The 25,402-nt window shown below is 41.5% G+C and overlaps 1 protein-coding gene across 1 annotated transcript in view; it reads right to left on the reverse strand.

Annotated features, from left to right (window-relative positions):
- The window catches only part of C8H3orf70 (chromosome 8 C3orf70 homolog), an 81,356-nt gene extending 78,061 nt beyond the window's left edge, over positions 1-3,295 (reverse strand). The window contains exon 1 of the mRNA XM_027951562.2: positions 2,988-3,295. Within this exon, the coding sequence (XP_027807363.1) occupies positions 2,988-3,183 (196 nt within the window). The 5' untranslated portion in view covers positions 3,184-3,295. The remainder of the gene's footprint in view (positions 1-2,987) is intronic.
- Between the last annotated feature and the right edge of the window lie 22,107 nt (positions 3,296-25,402).

Genomic DNA, 25,402 nt, shown 5'->3' on the forward strand with positions numbered 1-25,402 from the left:
AATAATGTCTCATAAAGAGAAGGTGCTCATGACATATGCATGCTTAGAATTGAAGTGTTTCATGAATGAGGGAGAGAAAGAGATAGAGAGAGAATATGAACGAACTTCTTAAGTATGTTGACTTATTTCTCCTAAAGATAAAAATGCTATTTGGGCTAAAAGGGGTAGAAAGAGTTGATGACCAATCAGGTGAGGAGACCATAACACAGCACCTGGCTGCTTTTAATGCCACAGCTCCTTGTGAATGGATCACTAAACTGCTGCCCAGGCAGGAAGCATGAGAATCAGAGCCTGGCCGGAGACTAGAAAAGAGCAAATGAATGCAGGTCTAAATTTAAAATCAGAGAGAATTGTCACAACAGTGCAGTATACCTGACATCAATCCTTTTCAAAATTCAGATCATTTATTCAAAATCAGCTACTATTTAGAAAAAGTGGTGAGCATTTGTGGAACCAATCTGAGTTATACCATTTAATGTGTGTGTGTGTGTGTGTGTGTTTTGTTTTGTTTTTTTTTAGAGAGACAATTCGTAAGATAGATCATAGATCAGAAAGAAGCAGTAAAAATCCTGTATTGGTAGGATTTCAACAAAGTCATCTGTCCAACTCTTGTTACAGCCATGTGGATGTGAGAAATAAAAGATGGATAAAAGTATGCTTAGGTGACTAGGTAATTGTGTGAACAACTTTAAGTAGTCATTAATGAATTGCTATTGAGTTTCAGAACTCTATAAGTTTTTCCTAATTTTCCTATTCTTATTAATAATTAGAATGAAGGTATATAAAGTTAATATACACTGTTGGCATCTAAGATGGGCATGACATGAACCTAGGAGGAATAACTAATATGTATTATTAAAAAGCTGGAATGAAAAAACATAGTAAGAAAAATAGGTTAATCTTCCTAAAATAAGGAAAAAGATCTAAGGTTATCTATACTTGTGTCTAAAAATATACCTATAATTTTGAAAAGGAAACTGCCACAACTGGCTTAATTGCCCCCATAATATTTTTTTTTTGAAGGGCCCGTTCAATGGCTCTAGTTGATAGCAAGCTTAGTTCAATGTGACAGCAGCAAGCTCAGTATGACAAGATGTGGATATCAGAAGAGCTAATGTGACTCTATAGCTGCAGCAACAGAAATATCTCAAAGATGGGAATGTAGTAGTCTTGCTCCACTCTGGTCTGATCAGACCACAACTGGGATACTACCTGCCTTTCTGTGGTCACAATCTTTACAGGATCATAACCACATTGGAACATGTTCAGAAAAGAACCAGGATGCTTAGGAGCCTGGATACTCTTCCATAAAAGGGCAAAAGACAGTGTAAATTTATAAACAGGACAAAACAATGGCTTCGAAGGAAAATGGTGGCTATCTTCATTCAGTCACTCAATGAACATGAAGTTCAAACCTATTACAGAAAACACCAGGAAAATCTATTTCATTATGAGAATGGCCAGGGATAAAAAGATAAGAGTCACTGTCTGAAAAAAAAAATTCCCATGCATATAGATACATATATGTAAACAGCTCAAACAGCCATATTCTGAAAAAGAATTTGTTCTATATGATCTCATAAGGCACAAATAGGACCCGTGGAAAGAATTTAGAAAGTAAAGATTTCAGCTCCTTATAAGGAAGAATATTTTAAGAGTCAAGGCTAATGAAGGAAGAAGCTAGCTGATTAGATTGTAAGGTTTCCAACAGTAATGGTGCACTTAGAAGGGATGCTGTAAACAGGCACTGACTTGGACCAATTTAAACCTTCCTCATAGTCCACACTATGCCTCTGCAGGAAAACTGCCTCACCAGACTCCTACTTGTGTACTTTAGCACCCAGGTTTCCCGTGATTGCTACTTCCAACTATGTAACCTGTCCCCATTGCTTTCTCTAAGCACAATAAGAATAATGTGACATAAGAAGAAACTGATCCATCAGCAGATGGAAGACAAAAACAGTACTGCTCCATGTGCTTTGAATTTGTAAAGAAAATGCAAGGATTTTCTATCCCTTAATTCACAAATTCGACTAAAAATATCCAATCGTGTTCAGTTAAGGTAAAAAGGGATTTGTTATATACGCATCTTTGGTGAGTCACTTTATTCTAACCAACAAGGAAAAAAATAATATTAAGTTCACTTGAAAATTGTGTCCTAAATAAGCACACAAAAACCTTCTAATATTATGTGGAAACTAACTTTAGAATGTATTTCTAAAAAGAAATGATTCATCAGATAGAGAAGGCCAAATACTATGAACTAATCAAATTGTGGAATTCTGATTAAATGGCTACTTAAGTTTAATCTACTTAAAAAATCAAAGGCAGCATAAAGACAGAGAAAGGTCCCGGACCATGTAGTTCTAGCTTTCATACGTTAAATTAAGATCCTTCAAGCGTATCTACAAGTCAGTTTATTTTCTAATTCTTAAACACACTCATAACTTGGATCTAAATGCTGCAACTGGGTATCTAAAGAGTGTGCCCTCCAAAACGGTTTCTTTAAACTTCCTGGAAGCAATTGCTCACATTTCAGCGCTTTCTCAGTTGGAATATGATCAATGGGACAAGTTCAATTTCCAAGACTTTTTTAAACAGCAGTCGGGAAGCCAAGTGAGAAAGAAAGTGAGGCGCTTCTTGCACCACCCACCCCGCAACGGAGGCTTCTCCTCCGCTGACTTCTCAATACACGGCCTGGACATTTCTGGTACCAAAGAAAAAGCTTGCCGGGACGAGGGAAAGTGACCAGAGCTAACCTCCCCCCCCGCCCCCCCGGGAATTCCTCTCGTTGCCAAGGCAGCGCAAGCCCAGGCATTGCGCTCCAGGGCAGTTCTAGAGACCCGGAGCTCAGCGCAGCCCCAGCCTGCGGCGCGGCAGCCCCGGGAGAGCGCGGAGCCCCCGGCTGCACCGCGCCAGCCGCGACCCGCACGGCCCCGCGGGCGCCCCCAGGACCGCGGTGGTAGCGGACACGCGGCTCCACTTACAGTGACACCATCCTAGGTGACAGCACCAGTGCAGCTTGAAGCACTTGCCATGGCTGTGAGTTGCACAGATCGAGAGCCCGTCGCACGGCTGGAAGTCGGGTCTGCGGGCGGCGCAGCTCCGCGCCAGGGCCTGCGCCTCGTCCACTTTCTCGCTCTTCCAACCCCGTTCGGGCGCCGGCGCGGCGGCCGCACTCATTTCCTCTTCCTCTGCACGGAGCCGAGGCCGGGAGCCCGGAAAGTGGCGTCTGGGCGGACAGAACGCTGAGCCGACTGCAGACGCGGGAGGGCGCGGCGACCACGGCGGCTGGTGCGCGGCGGTCCCAGGCTCAAGGAGGAGCCGCCCCGGGCTGCTGCTGCGACGGGGCTGGGCCTGCCGCCTCTCTCCGCGCCGCGCCCCCACGCGCACGCGCACAAGCACACGCGCGTTCTCGCTGCCACGGCTTCCGCCACGCGCCCTGGATGAGCCCGGCCTCCTCACGCACGCCTGGCCCAGGAGCGCAGGCGTTGGCGTCGCCTCCCTCCAAGGCGAGTTCCTGCAGCTCACTCCCTTGTTCCTCCGACAGACTCCAACGGAGGACCCTTAAGACAAACGCGCCTTGGTCGCCTTGTCTGGCCACGCAAACCAGCTCACAAGCACGCTTCCATCACACACTTCCTCCGAGCAGAGTCGCCTGGAGAATGGCAGACACGTGCACACGCTCCACCGAGGACTGTGCACACAGCTCACACGCCCGCCCGACCCTCTTGATCGGAGGCTCTGGACTCGTCTCAGAGCGAGGTGTTCTCCCCCTCCTCCCTCTCTCCCGCTCTCTCTCTGTCTTACACACACACCCACACACACACACTAGCCTCTTTGCAGGCGCTTCTCACATTTCTCTCATTCACCCTTCTCATGCGACCAGAGAGAGTCCTAGGGGACACATATGCCCCCACGCACGCTCAATCCTGGGCCTGCCTTCTACTCCCAGGTCCAGCTCAGGATAGTGGCCAGCACCACCACTTCTTCCCTCTGACACCCAACTTTTCCAGTCTGCAACCCACCTGACTTAATGGGAAAGCCACCAACTGACTGCAGTCTGTGTGTGTGTGTGTTTGTGTGTGTATGTGTGTACCTTATGCACTGTTTGATGAAGCTTGCGTGCACAGATGTGTGTTAATGTAGCGTGGGTGATATCTGAGTGGAGTGTGTATGTGGCATGCAGGTGGGTATTATATAGTGTGTATATGGCTGTGTGTATGTGTGTGTGGCAGTGTGGTGCATGCGACTGGAATGGCAAGTATGTGCATGGTGTATAAGGATGGAGTTGGCATGGGTTGGTACACAAATAGTGCTCATGTCTGCCTTTCTTTTAGTGTTGGTGCCTACCCTGGCCAGTGGGTATGACTGGCCTTGCTGGTGGCTGCCTGCCACTCCCCCACACACTGGGCTTGCATTTTTCCCTCCTGGCCACAAGTTGCTCCAAATAGATTTTCCATGCCAGGCCCTGCTGCTGAGAATAGACCCCAAGCTGCATTCAGTGAAGAGAGAACAAAGCATTTGCTTTTAGGGAGCATTGTTGGGGATTGGTGTTTCCCTGCAATGGGACCAGAACCCAGCCTGGAATGCAGAAAGGGATGGGACACCCTTATTTGCCAAACGATTTTCAGAGTGCCGGAAAAGTGCCTATAATAACTGATGTTTCAGGGAAAAGAGAGCCTTTCAACACAAATGCTATGCTGGAACATGTTTATGCTTAAGTCCCTGTTCTCCACTACTTTCCTTTCCTGCTTTGCACTGAAAATGAGACTCATTCTGGTTTACAGAGAGCCAAATTCATCCTCAAGCCCTGAAAAGCCGTGATGCCATAGCAATCTTTCATCATTTTTCCTTTTATTTAACCTTGGCTTGAGAAGGAAAATGTAATTTGCATATATCTGATTCTAGTGAAATCTTTATTAGGGAATGGAGAGAAACTCACTTTGGTGGCAAAGGTATTTTCAAGAAATGTCTGAATCTAAATCACAAATGATGATTCCCCATTGACCTAACACTGAAACAAATGTAAACAAGAGGCTTCATCTTTCAACCTTCCTCCCTAGGTGCCCACCCCACTCAGTACATAGCCAACTTATAAAATCCACTCCTTCCTGCTGTTAAATACATATTCTAGCCCACCTCAGAATAACATGAGAAAAGGAAAAGAAAATCAAAGGAATGCACACCATGTTATTACCACACCAAGCCAACCAAGAATTTTTTAAGGAAGGGGTATTTCCATCTGTTCTACCCTGTATTTCTCTTCCAACCTATAAATTCCCTCTAATACTGTCCATAACATATAAGACCTAATAATAGAATCCCTTCAGTAATACTTCCACAGGCTTCTACTCTAAAGTGAATCATGTTATAAGATTCCACTAAATATGAAACATACCATCTTTGGCTAGTGAAAAATGAGCATGAGAAAGAATATAAAATAACGCTTTAGCCAAGAGGTACCATAAATACCCAAACATTCTTCTTACATTAGTCACATGACCAGAAACTGAGACATTTGTGTATTTTCTAATTCATGACACTTTCTCCACTCCCTTGCCCTAAATATGTTATTTTAACGTTTACTGAGTAGAAAGAGGTAAGTTCAGTGACCTCTCAAAAATATACAAACAACTTTTAGTATGTGTTGTTGGAATATCAGTTTTTAGAGTTTTATTATGGAAAATTCCAACCTACACAAAAGTCAAGAGACAAGTAAAATGAACTCCTGTACCCATCGCCTGATTTCAATAATTATTAAATCATCTAAAAAAATCTTGTTTCATCTATAACTTCACCCACTCCTGACCCTCACCCTGCTACTAGATTAGTTTGAAGAAAATCCCAGACATCATATAATCTTATCCACAATATTTCAGTCCAAATATGTGTCTCTAAAGGAACTTTTAAAAATGATAACACAATACCAGTATCACATAAAAGCATACAATTTGATCATAAAGATAAACTTGTCCCACAATTGTTAATCACATCTCTAATTCTCCTTTAAGAATGCCACTCTCTCTGCCTGGAATTTTCCTCTTCCCCCTTTTTCTCCCCTCTTCAAATTCAAATTCAGTTACATTTCCTCAAAGAAGTTTTCTCTGGCAAACCCAGACTAAGTTATATACACTCTTCCTTCATATCACTTATCCCAACTTTAAACTGTTTGAAGGAATTATGGAACTAATGACTTTTCCCATTTCTCTCTCCCCATACATACTGTAAGCTCCTTTTTTTTTTTTTTTTTTTTTTTTTTTTACAACTAGGATTTTAATCTTTAACTCTCTGTAAGCTCCTTAAGGGCACAAATATAACCTCTGTCTTGTTCACTATCTTGTTTCCACTTGTATTAGTCAGTTTTCTGATGCTATAACAAAACAGCTGAGAAAAGCATTTTAAGAGGAGGAGAGATTTATTTTGGTCACAGTTTCAGAGATTTCAGTCCATTGTATCTTGGCTTCATTGTTTCTGGGCATGTGATAAGGCAGAATGTTATGGTGGAGAGGGTGTGGGCTAGGAAATATGGCCCCAGGAACCATTTCCTCCAGTTAGTCCCCACTTCTTAAAGTTTCCACCACCTCCCAATACCACCACCAGAGGACCAAACCTTTAATACATGAGCCACTGGGGACATTCCAGATCCTAACTATAAAATCACTTAGCACAGAGAACAAATAAACATTGAAATAGGGAAAATAAATCCATGTCAGACTCCATAACATTAAGAAAATTCCAGCTTTGGTAAATCATTTGCATACATATGAATAATAGTTATTATATAGTTACTTTTCTTATAGCCCCATCCTCAGATAGCCCCCTTCCGCACCAACTCTGAGCTTAGCTATGCATATTAGCTTATATATTGCTGTGTAATAAATGACCCCCAAATTGAAACAACACACTTCTTCTTTGGGTGAGGACCCCAGGCATGCCTAGCCAAGTCATCTGCTTCAATATCTCTCACAAGGCTACAGTGAAGGTGTGGGTCAGGGCTGCATTCTCATCTCAAGGCTCAACTGGGAAAGACTCTGTTTCTAAGCTCACTTACTCACTTATCCTGGGCTAGATTCAGTTCCTCAGGGAACTGTTGGGATGTGTTTGACCTCCTCATGGACCTCTCCAGGGAATAGCTCACATGTGATAGTTGGTTTTAACAGAGAAAGCCTATCTTTAAGAAAAGTCAGGGCTGGAGGGATAGCTCAGTGTTGCCTAAAACATGTGAGGCCCTGAGGTGGATCTCCTGCACCAGTAAGAGAGAGAGAAAAAAAAAGAGAGAGTGTGTGTGTATAACAATATTTCATAACCTAATCTAGAGAGGGATTTCATATCACTTGTGCCATTTTATAGTCATTAGAATCAAGTCACTAGATGTAGCCCTACAACAGGGCAGGAGGTTCCACAAGGGCTGGAATACATCATGGGGAACAATTTGAAAAGCTGACTACTGTACTATGTGACTTACTTTAGCCAATGGAAGACTAGTAAAGATGGCATGGTAAAAATTTGCAAAGAGCATGCTCACTGGGGTTTCCCTTTTCTTCCTATGCTTGGAACCCTGAGACCACTGTGTAGACAAACCTGAGTAAGCCTGCTGGAATATGAAATAACTTATGGAGAAGAATGGAGGCACTCCCCATTGATAAGCAGCCAATTCTCAACCAATAGTCTGTGAACCACTGGACCTATGAGTCAGGCTGTACTAGATCATGCTGGAGCTACCAATTGATCACAGAAGCAAATGAGAGTCCAGAAGAGATCTGGCAAGTCAGTCCAGAGCAGAACAACCACCAGTACAAATCATGGAATAGCAAGATAAATAAAAACGTTTGTTGTTTTAAACTACCACGTTTAGATTGCTTCTTAATAACTAAAGCTAACTGAAACATTCATCAACTCTTTTCTGTTTTAGACAAAGTAACTGAGGACTCAAGAGGCTAAATAACTTGCTCAATGTCACAGTGCACCAGGCACGGTAGGAAAAGATCTCTAGGACTTGGCATCGCAACAGTACAAATAGTTCAAGTCTAACTTCTGTTGTTTACTGGCTGAAAGACCATCACAGATCCCTTATACTTCTGAGCTTCAGTTTCTTTATTCAAAACAAAAACAAAAGAAACAGAAGTTTCTCTAGAATATCCTTAACACTCAAAGTTATGACTTGTCCACTTGGCCACAAAGCTAGGGTTAAATTCCTTTGGTTCAGGTGTCACTTGCGAATAGTCAAATACTCCCTTCCTATTGTACCACACATATTTTTCTACTGCTAATAGAAGCTGTCTGTGCACACAACCCTTCCAAACACTTTGATAAATCGAGTCATTACAAATCAGTTAGTTTTTCGCTGCTTGATTGAAACAAGCAACTAATTCCACCATGGTTATAAATAACCTGCTAGTAATTGGTCAATTAGTCATATTAAAGCAATTAGAGTGATGGAGTGGATGGAATACCTTCCAAATGCAATATAACTGAATTCAGAGCCTCTGAGGAGAGAGGATGCCTCTTCAGTGTGGCTGCTGGCATAATTCAGACTCATCTTTCCCTTGGTGTCAAGAAAAGAACAGCAGTTTTGGAATCAGAATTGATCAAAGCTCAGCTCCACTACCACCTTGCTGAGGATCTTGGGCAAGTTATTGAACCTTGTTTCTTAAATGGGAATTATAATTCCTACCACATGCACTTGCCATGAACATTAAATATGATAATATGTATGAAGAGCAGAGCTCTGTATCTGGTATATTGCAATTATTCAATACATATTATTTCTCCTTTTTGTAGCACCTCCAGACCCCCTCTGTATTCACAGATTGTCTTTATCCCAACTATAAAATTTCTAATCCTTCCTTCAGAGGGCTGTGAAGCATTCTCTCTACAATGTAAATCAATCATGTCACACCTGTGCTTAAATTTTTTGATGTTTCTCATCGCCAGTTGGACAAACTGAAACTCCTTTGTAATAGATACAAAGCTGTTCTGGCCTCTTCTCCAGCCATCCTCCCCCCCCTCCCCCCCCGCCTTCAGATCCGTCACCCCCCTTCATTATTGTTTTGTTTCTGGACACATACTGTCCTCTCTACCTGCTCCTGTGCTGCCCTCATTCTGTCCTCTTTGTCTTAAAATATCCAACCCCCATTATGCACAGGGAATCCTACTCTGCATCAAGTTCTAACTCAAATGCTACCCAAAGCCTTTTGCCAGCTCACTCTCCTGTGTTCTTAAGGACTTGCTGTGCCTACCATTTGGTGCCTCAAGTAGTAAGACAAGTATTGTGTATTCCCAGTGCCTGGGATGGTGTTGGGTGCATCAGAGACACTTAGCACATATTGTTGAATGGGCACATCAAAATATATATTACTGAAAATTCATAAATAGAATGGAAGGGCAAAATACCTGCTTTTCAAATCTCAGATCTACAGAATGAGCAGCTTCCTTTGAAGCCTTACTTTAAAAACTGCCTGGAAATCTTATTGAATGTCTTACCTCTGTAGGTGACCTGAACTGGGACAACTATAAATTCAAAGAGGTATTTTAGACATTGCAATAACGACAGACCCATAACAGAAATAATTGTGGTTCCTCCCTAGCCTTTTGATACCGCACCATGAAGGGCAGTTTTCCACAAAATACATCATTGTGCCACCATCAAAGGCAAGATTGAAAGCCAGATGGACCCTGAGACAGCTCCAAATAGCATTTCTTGTATATTTAAAGGAGTAGAAGTGGCTGGTATTTGTGGATCACCTCAATAAGATTTTTTTTTTCTTAATTTTTCTCTTTCTCAGCTGCTTTTTGAAAAGGACACAGCAGTTTGGGGCCAGTTTGTTTTATCAACTAGAGAAATATTTTTATCATTGACAATTTTTAGTGGAACAATAAGCCTTTAGGGGGGATTTGAACATAAAAGGGGAGGGCAAAAAAAGTCTGTCCTTAACCTGCCAAACAACCTGACCGCCTGTGGACATCAAATCCTCCAGGGGTTCATGCTCATCTGGACCAATAACCATTGAGCTTCTCCTGAGTGATGTGAGGAGACACTAAGAGGAGCAGGATGTGGGTCGATTTTGCGCTCCACACAACACAGCCTGTTCTTTACGCTCTGACAGTCCAACCTACTTCTGGGAGCAGTGGACCTCTCATAATCTGGAAACAAGAACTTTGGCTCCTTTTAATGGTGGAATAACAAAGTCATTCTGCATTTCCATCTTTTTTTTTTACAAAATATTTTTCTCCGTGATTGGCAATTAAAATAATTCAGTCTTAATTAGCTCATTTCAGTAAGCAGTTAAAGGCTATAATGACAGTGAAGAACAATCTGGAAGATGGTGACTGATTCATGGATTATAAATGAGGCAGCTGAGGTACCACATGTAATCCGTGAAGACTGGGCTGCAGTCAGTACTATGTCCAGCTCCCAAGCACTAAGGCAGCAGCCGGCTTACAAGGCTGGGCTTCTTTATCCACTCCAGCCTAACTATCAGTGTCTTCTGTGCCAGGCCTGGGCAGGATGCTGGGGACAATTTAGAGGAGAGACATAAGCCAGCCAAAGAGTATAAAAGGAAATTGCTCGGACTAAAGGGTTTTTAAAAATCACAAAAGGAGAATGAGGAAGAAACATATGTCTGCCTGGAGCCATCAAAACACATTTCCCAGCAAGGACAAGTTAGCACCGGCCATGCAGACGGGCCGGGGTGGGTACTAGGAGAGCAGCAGCCACAAAGGCAGAGGGTTGCTCTGAGGGTTCCTGTTGAAAGTAACATGAGCCTGAAAGAGCAAATAAGAGGCAGACCTGGAAAGCAGAGGTCAGATCATGGAACTCCACACAAGGTTAGACTTTGTCTTTTGAAACTGAAGGTTTTGTAAATCTTTGAGCTAGAAGCACTTTGTTAAGTGGAAGTGTTTTCAGAAACAGAAATGAAACAGACTTATAAAATCCAGCTGCTCCAGTGGAGACTGATGTGTGTTGGTGAGAAATGCTGGAACCCTACTTGTCTGGAATCCTCAGGACACCAGAGCAAACCGCTGCTCCAGGAGCTGGGAAGCCTCTCACGTGGCCCCCCATTGGTCATACCTGCTGGTTTTCATATCCTGCATAATTCCCTCCCCTGCAGTGGGAACTAGACTTAACAACTCCAAAAGTGGCAATGGGGATCACTTTTAAGATTAGGTTGCAAGGAAGGTGACTTCTGTGTCTTGCCCTCTCTCTCTCAACTGTCATTTTCTGAGTGATCTTTTGCTCCTCTTTGGCCCATATACCAAGGAACATCTCTGGTCAATAGCTAGTATAGACCCAATTCCTGACAATAACTACAGAAGCTTAGTAGCAAGTTCTCCCAGTTGAACCTTTAGATAAAACTACAGTCTTGGTGAACCCCTTGATCATGCCCCTGACCAGCTAAGCTGCATGTAGAGTCCTGAGCCATGGAAACTGTGAGATAATAGTGAGTGTTGTTTAACTCTCTAAGTTGTGGGAAAATCTGTCATTCCTCAATACATGGTTCCTCAGGAACCAGTAAGGAATTTTGAGCCGAGTGACAGATCAAATGTGCATTTTAAACAGTAGAACAGAAGAAAGGACCAAGAAAAAGGGGGGTAGGGTAGAAAGGGGAAGTACTGGGAAATGAAATTGACTGAATTATGTTATATACATGTACAAATATGTCACAATGAATCCCAATATTAGGTATATAACATAATACTTACAATGCAGCAGTACGAATTAATTTTTTAAATGTGCATTTTAAATGCTAACTCTGGAAATACCCAAGAAAATACATTGCATGGGGCAAAACCAGAGATAAGGGACTTGCCAGTCCAAGAGAGAGCTGAAGAGAGCCTGAATGGTTATGATGAGCGGGATAGACATGGTATAAATCCCGAGCAGGCAAAATCAATAAGATTTAGGGTAATTTGGTTCTGGGGAGCAGAGGGGTTGCAAGGACAATGCTGGTCATTAGCTAGGGAACAAAGAAGAGAGAACAAATTTGGAGAGAGAAAGAGTTCAATTTGGAATGTGCGGGGATGAAGTGCTGGGAGTTATGTGGGTGGAGAATGCTAATGGGCAGTTGGGTACCCCATTCAGAGCTGTGTGAAATAGGGTACTCTGCATAAAAATTGTACTTCTGCATTCAGGAGCTTCACTTTGCAAACTTCAGCCCTCCTGGAGGCCAAGAATATAGCAAAGCATACCAGTGGCTGCTCCTTTGGGAGTTGTCCCTTAGTTATGTCCCCCTCCCTCCCTTTGCCTAGCATTCTAAATTCTAAAGAAAAGCACATCTGAATGATTAAGATGTCAATTGCTAATAATCTTTCTTCAGCTTTACAGAAACCCAGAACATGAAATAATGCCAGAGTTTGCAGCACCCCTCCTTATTCTTTAGTCCTGTGCATCAACTAACCCAAGGCATGTACTTTGATTGCTGTGAGGCTTAGCTTACAGAAGTAGTGTTTGTCTAAAGAATTGCAGGAACTAGCCTCAGGAGATCAAGGTTAAAGGCGATGTTCTAGCCATAGGGGGTGGGGGAAATAGATGTATGTCCTGGATGATGAAGACCCCCACCCAGCATACCTGAGTTCTCTTATTTTTGCATACCTGAGTTCTCTAAAATGGTCTTTTGGGGGGACAAGAGCTCTCCATCTTCTCAGTGTGCTGACCATTGAATAGACCTTTCTTCCCACAAACTCTCATCTCCCAAGTATTGGCTTTTAAGAGGTGCGTAGATGGATTTAGGTCCAGTAACAAAAGGATGGAAGAGTCCTAGGTATAATGTAATAGGAAGTGGCAGGGACTGTGTTCAACTACAGGTAAACATGTGAAACGCTGTGCTTTCTGTGAGGCTCAGTTCTGTCCCATGAAATGCTGGCTTTTACAGCACTGTTTAGTAAGGTGTTGCAGCAGAGGGAAAGGGCAGGAGCTTGGGAGCAAGATAGCAAGGTTCAAATCTTGCCTCTTCCACTTGCTTACTGGTGTCCCTGGACAAGTTAATTATGCTCTCTGAGCTGGCATTTCCTTAGCTGCCTAAGGGACTGGAAATATCCATTTCAGCAGGATTGTTGTGATTGAATAAGAAAATGATTATTAAATGCCAAGTACAGTTTCTGGTACAAAATAGGCACTTGAGAAGTGGTAGCTGCTATCATGTTAGTGAAATAATGATAGCTATCATCTTCTATTGAAGAACACAGAGATCCTTGCCATTCTGTTCAGAGAGCAGAAGAGCCATCATGGAAAATCCCTGCTGGAACTCTCAGTACTCAGTGACAGGGAGGGGAGTGAGCATGTGTGTATTTATCTTTCAGTTGTGCGTACCTCAAATGATGGGAAGTTTAATGTCAGGAGGCACACGGTGCAGTATAAACTCCAAGAACAGAACTCCTGGTGTTTTCAGGCCTCCAGGAAGTGGGGTGGAATCCAAGACAGCCCTGGGAACAGCAGCAGCAGAACTTACTGTAGCTTCATTAGTATGCACCAGAAATGTGATTTTGCTATTATCCATGGGTTAATGCCTTATATCACCAACACACTTATTTTATTTTTTTTCTGTGCTTTGCATCTTCTCTTTACTCATTGTATCTGTCTCTTCCTAATTTGACCTCATAAAATCCCAACATCACTCACACTAGCTCTTGATATGACCAACCTTTTCCTCTTCCCTCCCAGTTTAAATACCTTTAAGTGAGGATTTTTTTCAGACACCATCTCAGCAGTCATTTGCATATGGAGGAGGAAGAGGGAAGTTCTATGATGTTAAAGCCACCTAAATTGATGAGCTAATTGGAGTCACAGATGGACAATTTCCCATAAAAGGGACTGTGGGCAAGAAGGCACCATGACTGACATAGCCTGGTGTAATCACATGAGTGTGTGTCCACTAGATGCTGGGAGGCTGGGGACCACAGAGAAGATCAGAAATACCATGTTCTTATTTTGAAAGTCAGCATGAATGGGTTGCAGGAAGATGATATGTATGTAACTAGTACGAAAACCAGATCTTCTTCTGGGAGTTCCTGCCCCCACCCAATGTACCAGGTACAGAGACTCATGGATGCAGTTAGCACCAAACATCATGTCTATGATGGCTGTTCTTTACTCAACTGTTGGAAAATGAACCCTGATTCTGCTCCAGCTTCAAAGAGATAAGGATAAGTCTTGCTTTCTTTCTCTGCTACTTACTCCTACTTGGCTAGGTGAGTCCCTGTGTGGGATTGAGGGTCACTGCTGTTACTCCAGCCCAGATCAGAGCTAGTTCATCTGGGGTAAAATCAGGGTCAGGCCAAGGCCCCTTTTCCCTTACTCTCAGAACTTCCCCCAGGGAGACTTTCATCCCCTTCTTCCGGGAGAGCACCCAGTTCCAGCGGCACAAGCTGGACATTCCCTGCCCTCCTTCCACTTCCCTTAGGTCTCCAAATGCATGTGTTCCTGTCTGGAAGCTGAAAGTGTAAATAGCTTGAAAACGATTGAGAGGAGAGATCTGTAGATTCCTCATCTGACAGGAATGGTTAAGTCGATGCCCCTTTTATCATTCAGGAAAGTACAGTCACAGAAAGACTATGAGGTTGCTTGCCAATGTCATAAAACTATTCCTTCTAAGATCTACTTCGGATGGAAATGGAAATAGAATCCATGGTTCCTGATCCCAAAATTGTGGCTTTTCCTGCTATCCTAAAGGTATAGAAAGGAACTGGCTTATGCTTTTGTGCATTTTCAGTCTCAATTACTACTTTTAACATCCTACTCATTGTTGATTATTATGCTGATGTTTTGAGGCCATGCTATAGAGACCAGGACCCAGCCATGCCCTGACCCTGCTCACCACTCTCTCACCCTCCCTCTAGGTTCCAGGGAAGCCAAGCACAATAATCACAGATTGAGAAACAAAGTTACTTTTTATCAAGATGGCCCAGGCTCTCATTGTTTTTTTTTTAATCAATATCTATTGTTCTAGACATATAGTCAATAACTATTCAAGATAAGAAAATATTGTATATGAATATTAGAAAGGAAGAAAGCAAATATCTATTTTTCAGGTAGCATGATTACAGACCTAAACATCTAAGGAATCAACTAAAAATCACTAAAAGTAATGAGTTCAAATGCAGACTTTCTAAATCGTCCAAAAATTTTGTATATGTGTATATATTTTATATAAATGTGTGTATACACACACATATGTGAGGAATAAAAAGATGAGGAATATGAGGAATAAAAATAGATTCTATTATTGATGTTCTAATACAAACAGAATAAACACATGGAAATTGATTTACCTTCTGACAAACATTATTCTGAGAAATTATAAAGAGGGTTGTTAATAAATCAATTGTTATGCCTGCTTAGAAAAAGAAATATAATAGTATTTCCAAGGTTAAATGTAGATTTTCCAAGTAAAGCAAATAGAAATTTAATTTCAAATTATTAATGTTTCTTATTTTTTAGCAAAATAAGTGTATAGAATTGCATTCTGGTATAATAAGAAGAATGTCAAAGTATATTTATTATAAAAGGCAAGATGATTACTGACTCATATTTTGTATATGTTTTGCTACTGAAATTTAAAATATTTAAATTTCAAATTTATATAATTTTATAATTACAAAGTGACAATTATAAAAAAAATAATGGAGTATTAAGTTAAATACAGAATAAAGTTGTTGAACCAAATAAAGCCAGGCGTAGTGGTGCACACCTGCAATCCCAGCGACTCCGGACACTGAAGCAGGAGGATCCCAAGTTTGTGTCCAGCCTAGGCAACTTAGGGAGACCCTGTCTCAAAATAAAATATTAAAATGGATTGGGGATGTAACTCAGTGATAGAGCACCCCTAGGTTCAATTCTTAATACCAAGAAAAAAAGTAGAAATTTGACAAATAAATTCAAGTAAGGAAGCGGTACAAGTGGTACAAGTGAGGAAGGAATCACTAAGTGCTATTGAGACGACTAGATACTGGTAGAAGACATATTTACATATATAGTAATTAAGAGTAATACTTAGAATCAGATCATCTTTGGCAAATCTCTAAACATTCTTCAGTTCCTTTTTCCTTATTTGTAAAATGGGACTCATAATGCCTATCTTGAGGATAGTTTGAGGAATAATATAGACAATGTATGTAAAGCATTTAGCCTAACAACAGGAACACAGTAGTTATTATGATGAGTCAGTATGTTAAATAGAAACTAAAAAAACTGGTTCAACAATCTGGAAATACAAGCAGAAAAACATTTGTATCCCAATGGAGGAGAGTAAAAAAGTTTCATAGAAGCATTAAGTACATTATCATAGGTAAGAGGAATCTTCAAAAACTTTAAAAACAACTCTCGAACAAAATGTGGTATGGAGAGGAAACACCAGTTGTTGAGTTCCTGAATAGGTAACTTTGGAAAGAGTGGTTCCAGGCCAATGGGGTGATGGATAGAATTTCAGGATGGCCTGAAATCTCACTCTCTAATGCCAAAAGGCCTTTCCAGGGATGAGCAAGGAAAGGTCATTAGCCTTCCATATGAGCCAAAGGGCAGTGCAACAGAGCAAAGGTGGTCCTCTCCCCATTCTACCATCTTCTTTGGCTAGTTTTATCCAGGGTCCTATGCTCAGCTTCCTGTATCCTGGAGTCCAAAGGAGCTTCATATGGGCCTGGTGGAGGGTGGAGGTCTGTTTGTTTTCATTTTCCTTTTTTTGGTACTGGAGATTGAATTTAGGGGCATTCTACCACTAAGCTACATTCTTAGCCTTTTTTAAAAAAAATTATTTTGAGAAGGGCCTTGCTAAGTTGCTAAGTCTGGCCTTGAACTTGCAATCCTCCTGTCTCAGCCTCTCAAGTCCCTGGAATTGAGACCTGCACCCCATGGGCATAGTAGTTTGTGCTTCTTCCTGGTCACTGGGAAGCTGAGCCATCTTCCTCTGCTCACATAGGCAGCTCATCTGGCTCACTTCCAACCAGCTGCCCTTGGCAGCCTCCTTCATCCTGCCCAATGACCCAATGTCATCTTTGCCCTTCAACTCACCTGATTAGAGCTCATTGCATCTCCCCCACCCCCATGTTTTCCTTACCTAGCTCAAATTTCAGGCCACTACAGTACCCTCAGCCCAGCCAATATACTCCTCCCTAGTTCCCGCCTCCAAGCCTCTGTGCAAGTACTTTTTTTGTGTGCAGGTATTCCTTTGTGTGGATCATCCTGTCCCTTTCCCTGCTGCATCTATTTTTATCTTTTCTGACTCAAGGTAGTCAGGAAAGCCTTCCTTGACACATTTAGCTGAACCAAAAGTTCCTCTTCCAAGCATCATGGCAGACTGTGCATTTCACCTTAACTAACTTATAAATACTTTGTGAACCAAGATAGTTGTAGCTCTTGGTCATGTTTGTTCCTAGCACAGTGCCTGGCTGTCAGCAGTCCTAAGAAAGGTTTGTGCCATCTGCCTCCACCTAGCCCACTGCAGGCCACTAATTTTGGTATCACTGGGTGTTCTGCCAAAACCACATAGTCATTTAGACAGTGATTCTCAGCCCTGACTTCACTTTGGCATCCCCTGAGGAGCATATAAAAATACCAGCACCTGGATCCACCCAATTCCAAGTAAGTCAGAATCTCCTGGGGTTGGCCTAAGTATCAGTATTTTTTTCAAAGCTCCCAGATTGAGAACCACTCACTTAGGACATTATTCAGAATCAGCCCTTGGTAAGTTTTAATTAAGAGGAATACTTAGAATAAGATCATCTTTGGCAAATCTCTAAACATTCTTCAGTTCCTTTTTCCTTATTTGTAAAATGGGCCTCATAATGCCTATCTTGAGGATAGTTTGAGGAATAATATAGACAATGTATGTAAAGCATTTAGCCTAACAATAGGAACACAGTAGTTATTATGATGAGAATTGGGGAGGATACAACTGGAGTCTGAAAAGTTTTGGAAAGGCCAGAGCCCAGTACTGCATCCTAAGTTTTAAGCTTTGCTAACTTCAGAGTAAATCTATTTTTGAGAATGAGTACCCCCCTTTATTGGGTCAATATGCACCAGAGACTTTTCATATATAGCTCTACTTACAACATACAAGCAAGGGTACGATAACCTCATTTTACAAAGGAGGAGTCTCTGGCCCAGAAAGCTCATTATGGATTCCATGACATATACATGGAACTAGAATTCAAACTCATTTCTGGGGACATGGTATTGGGAAGCTTGGAAGTCCCCTGTATTGATAATAAAGTGGAACAGCTCATGTGCCCAGAGCCTGTTGTAATTGCCTCTTTTCCCAGCACTCTACATTCTCAAATGGTTACAAGACCGTCCACTGGGGTGAAGGAAGAAAATATGAAAAATTCTACTTATACAGATTTTTACCATTACCTTTTAAAATGCCCATAGATATTTGTATCTCATAAGGTATATTAGAGTAACCTGTCCATAAGATTTACAAATAAGTACATACTTACGGCGTAATAGCTAAGATCATTTCTCGGCCTGGGTGAAAACCTTGGGCTTGCCTCTGTGTGTCCTTGGAATAGCATCCTTTCTGTGAATGTGCTTTTAAAAGTTTGACTATTACTATTTTATCTATCCTAATGGAGACACAGAAAAAAAAAATACATCAGATGAAGACCCCTCCCCACATCCCCTCCCTCAAGTCAGCCTCTCTCTAGCCATGGGGTCTAAGGAAGGCTCTGGAATGTGGGAGCTATTTCTCTTTGTGCTGTCCTCTGGCCTGGCTTGCTCAGGAACAGGACACAGAGGGCCTCACAGAGGTTCCCTTGGATAAGTAGGGTACAGACAGAGAAACAAGGCTCAACTCATAGCAACTGTCCACTCCCTCCATGGAAGAAGAAAGGGGTCTGTGTGCTCAGCCACCCCACCGCCAGCAGCCCAGCAAACAGCTGCTGATGCCCTGCATGGAGCTCCACCCCATGTTCAGGCCAAGGCACTGGGAAGTAGGGACATCAGCTGCAGGGAAAGGCAGAGAGAAGTGCATGGAGCTTTGTTATGTTTCTGGCTTTCCTTTCCTTTGTTGCTTTTTCTAGTGACATTTTCAAAGTCTGTCCCCTCAGGCAGCCCCCAAAGCCCTCAAGTCCAGATGCCTGCTTCTCTGGCTCTTCCAACCCCTTGGATGTTGTCATCTCACATTCCTTCTCCCTGAAGGACCTTTGGGAAGTGCTGACCCCCCCTACCCCAGGATGCTTAACCACTGAGCTCAGCTCTCACTCTGGCTTGCCCTTTTCTTCTCTGAGATAGATTTATAATTTATGCAAATAAATGTACATGATTAGGCAGACAATTATGTAAATGATGCCTTCCCTTTTCTCACCCCAATTCTGGTAACACTAGGAGAAAGTAACAATAATGATTAAAAGAGGAAACACAGAATAAACATGTAAAAGACAAGAAAGCTGGATTTTTTTTTTTTTAGTTGTCAATGGACCTTTATTTTTATTTATATGCCTTGCTAAGAATCCAACCTAGTGCCTCACACATGCTAGGCAAGCGCTCCACTGCTGAGCATAACCCCAGCCCCTCGGAATTTAATCTAGATAGAAAGTGTAGTGATGATTTCATAGCAAGGTTCTGTTTCTATCATGGATAAAATAAGAGGTTACTGACCCCTCAGATTTCTACAAAAGACTCAATCTGTAGCAAATTATAGAATCCAATATATATAACCACTATATTTTCCCATTGAAATTAGTGGCTCTCGGGATCAAGCAAACTAAGTACTGTATTTTATCAAGGCTCTTATTATTTCATTGATATACTATGTGTATTATACACTTAAACAAATTCTGAGTTTACTAACAGACAAAATGTCTCTATAGAAAGAACCAAAAAATCCAACTGTTAAATTATTATTTGTAAACGTCTTGCAATACTTAAGGAATTAATAAAATTGGATTTTTATAAACCATGTAAAATTAAGCAAATGGGTTTTTAAAATTGAAATGATATTATTATGATCACTCTCATAAGTTGAACAAGAGCCACAAATAAATTATGCAAATGCACCTAACTTTTTTTTTTTGATACTAAGGATTGAACCCAGGGGTGCTTAACTACTGAGCTACATTCCCAGCCCTTTTTTTTATTATTATTATTATTATTATTATTATTATTATTATTATTATTATTATTATTATTTAGAGTAAGGGTCTCCCTGAGTTGCTTAGGGCATCCCTAAGTTGCTGAGGATGGCTTTGAACTCACTATGCTCCTGCCTCACCTCCCAAGCAGCTGAGATTACAGGTGTGCACCACCGTGCCCGGCTTCACCTAACTTTTTAAGACTCAGAGAGATTACTGTAATTCAAATACATGATGATCACTGGAAATCTAATAAGGTCAAATGCCATTGCAGCTGAAATTCTAGTTCCAATTTCTACTTATTCATGATTCCTGTTATTTTTTTAAAGTGACCCACATCTACCCAACCACAAGCTCCAGGAACCTTCAGAACATTTTGTCTGAGGTTATTGAAACGAATGTTAGTTTAGAGAATCATTATTGAACATATGAATTATATTCTATTGCTTAATAAGTGGGCCCCCAACATGGAATGCTTAAGAAAACTTCTCAGCAGCACCACCTGGTGGGGAATACAGAAAAAAATCTCATACTATTCTTGGAAGTGATTTATTTCAATAGCTCTTCACTAGGTTTGTTCGGTTTCCCCCACACATGGTCTATATTATGCCATACACATGAGGATCTCTTCGGTAACTGAAAATTTAGTTGTATGAAAAAAATAGGTTTTCTGCAAATTTTCAGATTTTAAAGTTTTCCATATATTCTAATAACAAGTATTCTTCAGTTTTGTATTTTATGTAATATTATTGTTTCAAAGAGAGAATGTTTGCTTATTATACAAAATTAATAGTCTTTTCATTCTTTGTAATTTCTTTTTTTTAAGAGAGAGTGAGAGAGAGAGAGAGAAGAGGAAAGAGAGAAAGAGAATTTTTAACATTTATTTTTTAGTTTCTCAGCGGACACAACATCTTTGTTTGTATGTGGTGCTGAGGATGGAACCCGGGCCGCATGCATGCCAGGCGAGCGAGCTACCACTTGAGTCACATCCCCAGCCCTCTTTGTAATTTCTTTACATAAGCCACACATCAGGAAAAACATTATTTGGAATCTATAGTTAGGAATAGGTAGACAAGTAAAAAATTAGGATACTAATAGAAATTTAACTTCTCTATTACCATATGTTAAGCTGTGATAGGGAGTTTTGAGACAGTAGATAGGCAATATTTCTATAGCCTTCCTCTAGAGTTCCTAAGACAGCCTGGGCTAATTCCCAGTATGGAGAACATGAAGTGTGATGTTTTAGAATGGCTAGTCTTAAGATAAGGGGTAAACTAAGGTCTTTATTTTTTCAATGCATTATATTGAGCATCTCCTACGTTCAGGCACTGGTTTCCATTCCAGACACAACAGCAAGTAAAACACTCAAAATGCCTGCTTTCAAAGTCCAGAGTCCTAATGATTGCACGGTGGGGCCTCCCCAAAATTCCTGTATGCAAGTTAGGTTTTGTTGCTGTTTAACAAAATACCCGACAAGACCAACTTAGAGGAGGAAAAGTATATTTCGGGCTCAAGGTTTCAGAGGTTTAGTTCATGGCCTGCTGATTCCATGGCTGAGTCAGGTGAGGAGGAGCATCATGGCAGAAGGGTATGGAGGAAGAGGTAGAGGGCTGGAAGCATGGCTGCCAGAAAGGAGAAGGAGGACAGGTGGGGAGGGGAGATGGGAAGAGAGGAGGAGAGGGAAAGACACCCTTCCAGGGCACACCACCACTAACCCACCTCCTTCAGCCATGCACCATCTGCCTATGTTACCACCCAGTCAGTCCATTCAAACAGATGGACTGACTATGTGACAGCTGTCATAATCTAATCATTTCACCTCTGAATACTCCTGCATTAGCACAGGAGCTTTTGAGGGACAACTTATCTGCAAGCCATTGAACAATTGTTGAACAATTCAACTTATCTTGAAAGCCTTGCTTTCAAGGAGCTTACATTTGTGGAGAGGGACATAGGGAATAAGTAAATAAACAAATGAATATATAATATGTCAGACAGTAATTGTGCTATGAAAAAAATGCAGAGCTAAGGACCTCCTCCTCTTTATCTTCCTCCTCCTCCTCCTCCTCTTCTTCTCCTCTCTTCCTCCTCTTCTAATTATGCCTGTGTATCACCCATTTCTAAATAGGGTCCCCAGTAATCTCCATGCGATAAGAAAATTATTGAAGACTACTTTTGTTAAAGCTTTGTGCTGTTATTATAAATGCCTGAAATAATCAACTTAATGAGAAAATCTTCATTTTGGGTCACAGTTTTTGAGGTTTCAGTCCATGATCACAGGCAGCACATCATGGCAGGTACAGCACACAGCACAGCAAAACCACTCCTCTCATGTCTGGGAAAAAAAGAAGAAAGGAAGACATTGGGTCTCAATATTCCCTTCAAAGGGGTGACCCTAACGACCTTCCTCTTAAAATTTCTATCACTTCCACATAGAACCAAGATAGGCACCAAATCTCTAACATATGGGTCTGTGGGGCCATTCCAGATTTATAGTGCTTCTGAACTGAGGGCTTTAGAAAAGATGGGGCTGTATGTGTGGTCCAGTGCTGTTATCATCCAGGCCTCTAGTTCTCATCTAGTTCTCTGGAGCAATGTTATTAAATAGATGGGGTTAACATACCTAAGATCACACCCTCCTACCTGGCTCTATTGCTAATAAAGGTAGCATTTTAGCCCTCATAGTTACTTTTTGTTTTATTTCTCAATTGATTCAGAAGCTGGTTGATGAAGCTATTCATTGGAGGCTCCTTTAAACACATTAAGAATTTTTGCCAAGATGAGGGAATGTTCAGGGAACATTTTGAAACTAGAGAATGTGTTGCTGATACAAATTGTGAATTCCAGAGGACTTGAGGGACAGAACTGGAGAGTTGAGGGAGACAAAGTGAGATGCCAGAGAGAGATGAGAGTCCAGAAGATGAGAGATATCAGGAAGTAGATAATAAAAACATACAAGAACAATGAGAGCAATGCTGGTGCCCAATGCAGAACCAACTCGACTCCCCCCATCAGCATTAAGGCACTGACTCTCCTGGCTGCTAGGAGTTCCTGGAAGAAGAAAGGGCCTGAGCTCCTCTAAAGACACTGATTTTAGCTGGAGCTGTGTCCCAGGCCATTGTTCTCCTTAGGGGCAACTCATATCCAAAAGCAAATCAAAGTGGGGATCAAATGCCTAGCCTCAGCCTCAAACCTGCCAATGGGTTCAGTGGAACTTACCTTGAGTCGCATCACAGTTCAATCCTGCTTTCTTCACTTCCTTACAGATGTTGTTCTCCAGAGCATTCACCAGCAGACCATTCACCAGTGGATGTTGGACATGGATATCTCCATCTTGGAGTCTTTCCTGGAGAACTAGATCTATGATAGTTGCTAACAGAAATGGTTCTAGGAAGTAAGCTCTAAATAGAATTTGGTAACTGGTTCACTAACCAGTCAACCAGTAATCACCACTGGTAGTAAGTGGAGTATTCATAGTCCCTGGCATGCTGTAACTATAAAAGTTGAACTATAAAAGTTTTACCAGGGAGAAGTTGGGATGGGATATCAGTAGAAGGTAATGAGGGCAATATGTCAGACATTTGAAAGGTTTATAGAAAGTTGTAATTACATGGCATCAGATGGCTATTGCTGGGGGCCATTGCTGCACCAGAGAAATATAATAAAAGGTGTGAAGGTGATTAATTACCAATGTAAGAGGAACTGTGAACATCAGATAACTTCTCCAGCAACTTATAAAAGAATCGCCTCGTATAGTCACAGAAGAGATAAAGCAGAGGAATCAGACCCAGGACTTAATTATAAGGGAAATGGAATTCCAGAGAAGGTTGAATGCTCATGGCAAGTTTACTATGTGTAGCTTAGGACCTTAATTAGGAAGACTTGGGGACACTTGGATCAATTAATTTTAAAATCTCAAATTCTGAGATTCCCTGAATGCTTTGGGCCTTTTCAGGTGGCCTGGCCCCATTGCTCAACACTGATGTGCCTCTCCTTGTTCAAAGCTAATTCAAATGGGAAGTTCTATTCCAGGTATGTATGACATATCAAAATGCATTCTACTGTCATGTATAACTAAAAAGAACAAATAATTGTGTTTTTTTTAAAGCTAGTTCAGAGGCTTCTGTCTTGCAAAGCAACACATATCTAGCTCAAAAAATATCTCTACCTGCCATCCTGACTACCAGAACAATACTTACAGTTATGTCCCAAAATAATCTTTCAGAGAAGTGCCAAAACTACTAAAGGAGAAAAGGGACGATGCCCTTAAAGAGCTGTATGAAGTAGCCAACATGGATCTGCCCAAAGCCAGGAGAATAGCATGGGACCATACCCTGAAGATGCTAGATTGAGGGCTCAGAACATAAACCTTGGTAGGTAGAGTTTACAATATGGAAACACTCATTATGATACAGGATTCCATATCTTGTCACTCTAGGAGACATTGTTAAGACACTGCTGGGTTGACTATTGGAAACTTAGAGAAAATGAAGGCACATGCACTTAGTGAAGTAGAAATGCTAGAACTTCCATGAAAGATGGTAGAAGAAAAGAGTATTTGGCTTAGAAAAGTGGCTGGAGGTAAGAATATATGGGTGATGTCAAAAACCTTGGATAGTTGGTCAGAGTGTTAAAGGAGGAAGACTTGAGGATAGAGAGCAATAAGGAGTGGGGAATTGAGAGATGGACCTATGGAAGTGGGCATGAAGGGTGAAAAGTTGTGTGTCAAATGTCAGTGACCTCTAGGGAACATCCACCACAAAATATGAATAGACAATTTGGTAGATAGAGTGGGTGGGATAGCTATTGCCAGCATTCACTATCATTTCCCACCTCAGAGCTGTCATGAATGGCCCATGCACACAGTAGGCATGGTTGTAGGGAGCTATGCCTGGAGAACTAGGTCTATGATAGCTGCTAACAGAAATGGTTCTAGGAAGTAAACTCTAAATAGAATTTGGTAACTGATTCACTAACCAGTCAACCAGTAATCACCACTGGTAGTAAGTGGAGTATTCATAGTCCCTGGCATGCTGTAACTATAAAAGTTTTACCAAGGAGAAGTTGGGATGGGATATCAGTAGAAGGTAATGAGGGCAATATGTCAGGCATTTGAAAGGTTTATAGAAAGTTGTAATTACATGCCATCAGATGGCTTGCTGGGGGCCATTACTGCACCAGAGAAATATAATAAAAGGTGTGAAGGTGATCACCAGAAGCGGGCAGGACTACAGGTAAACCATCAGCAAGGCTCTACAGGAAACTTGATTAATGTAATTTACCAGCGTGATGTAATAATAAAATCCCACATACATCAAGTAGAGAATGCACTTTTCTA

Source organism: Marmota flaviventris, chromosome 8 (genome assembly GCF_047511675.1).
Source record: "Marmota flaviventris isolate mMarFla1 chromosome 8, mMarFla1.hap1, whole genome shotgun sequence".
Classification (NCBI taxonomy): Eukaryota; Metazoa; Chordata; class Mammalia; order Rodentia; family Sciuridae; genus Marmota; species Marmota flaviventris.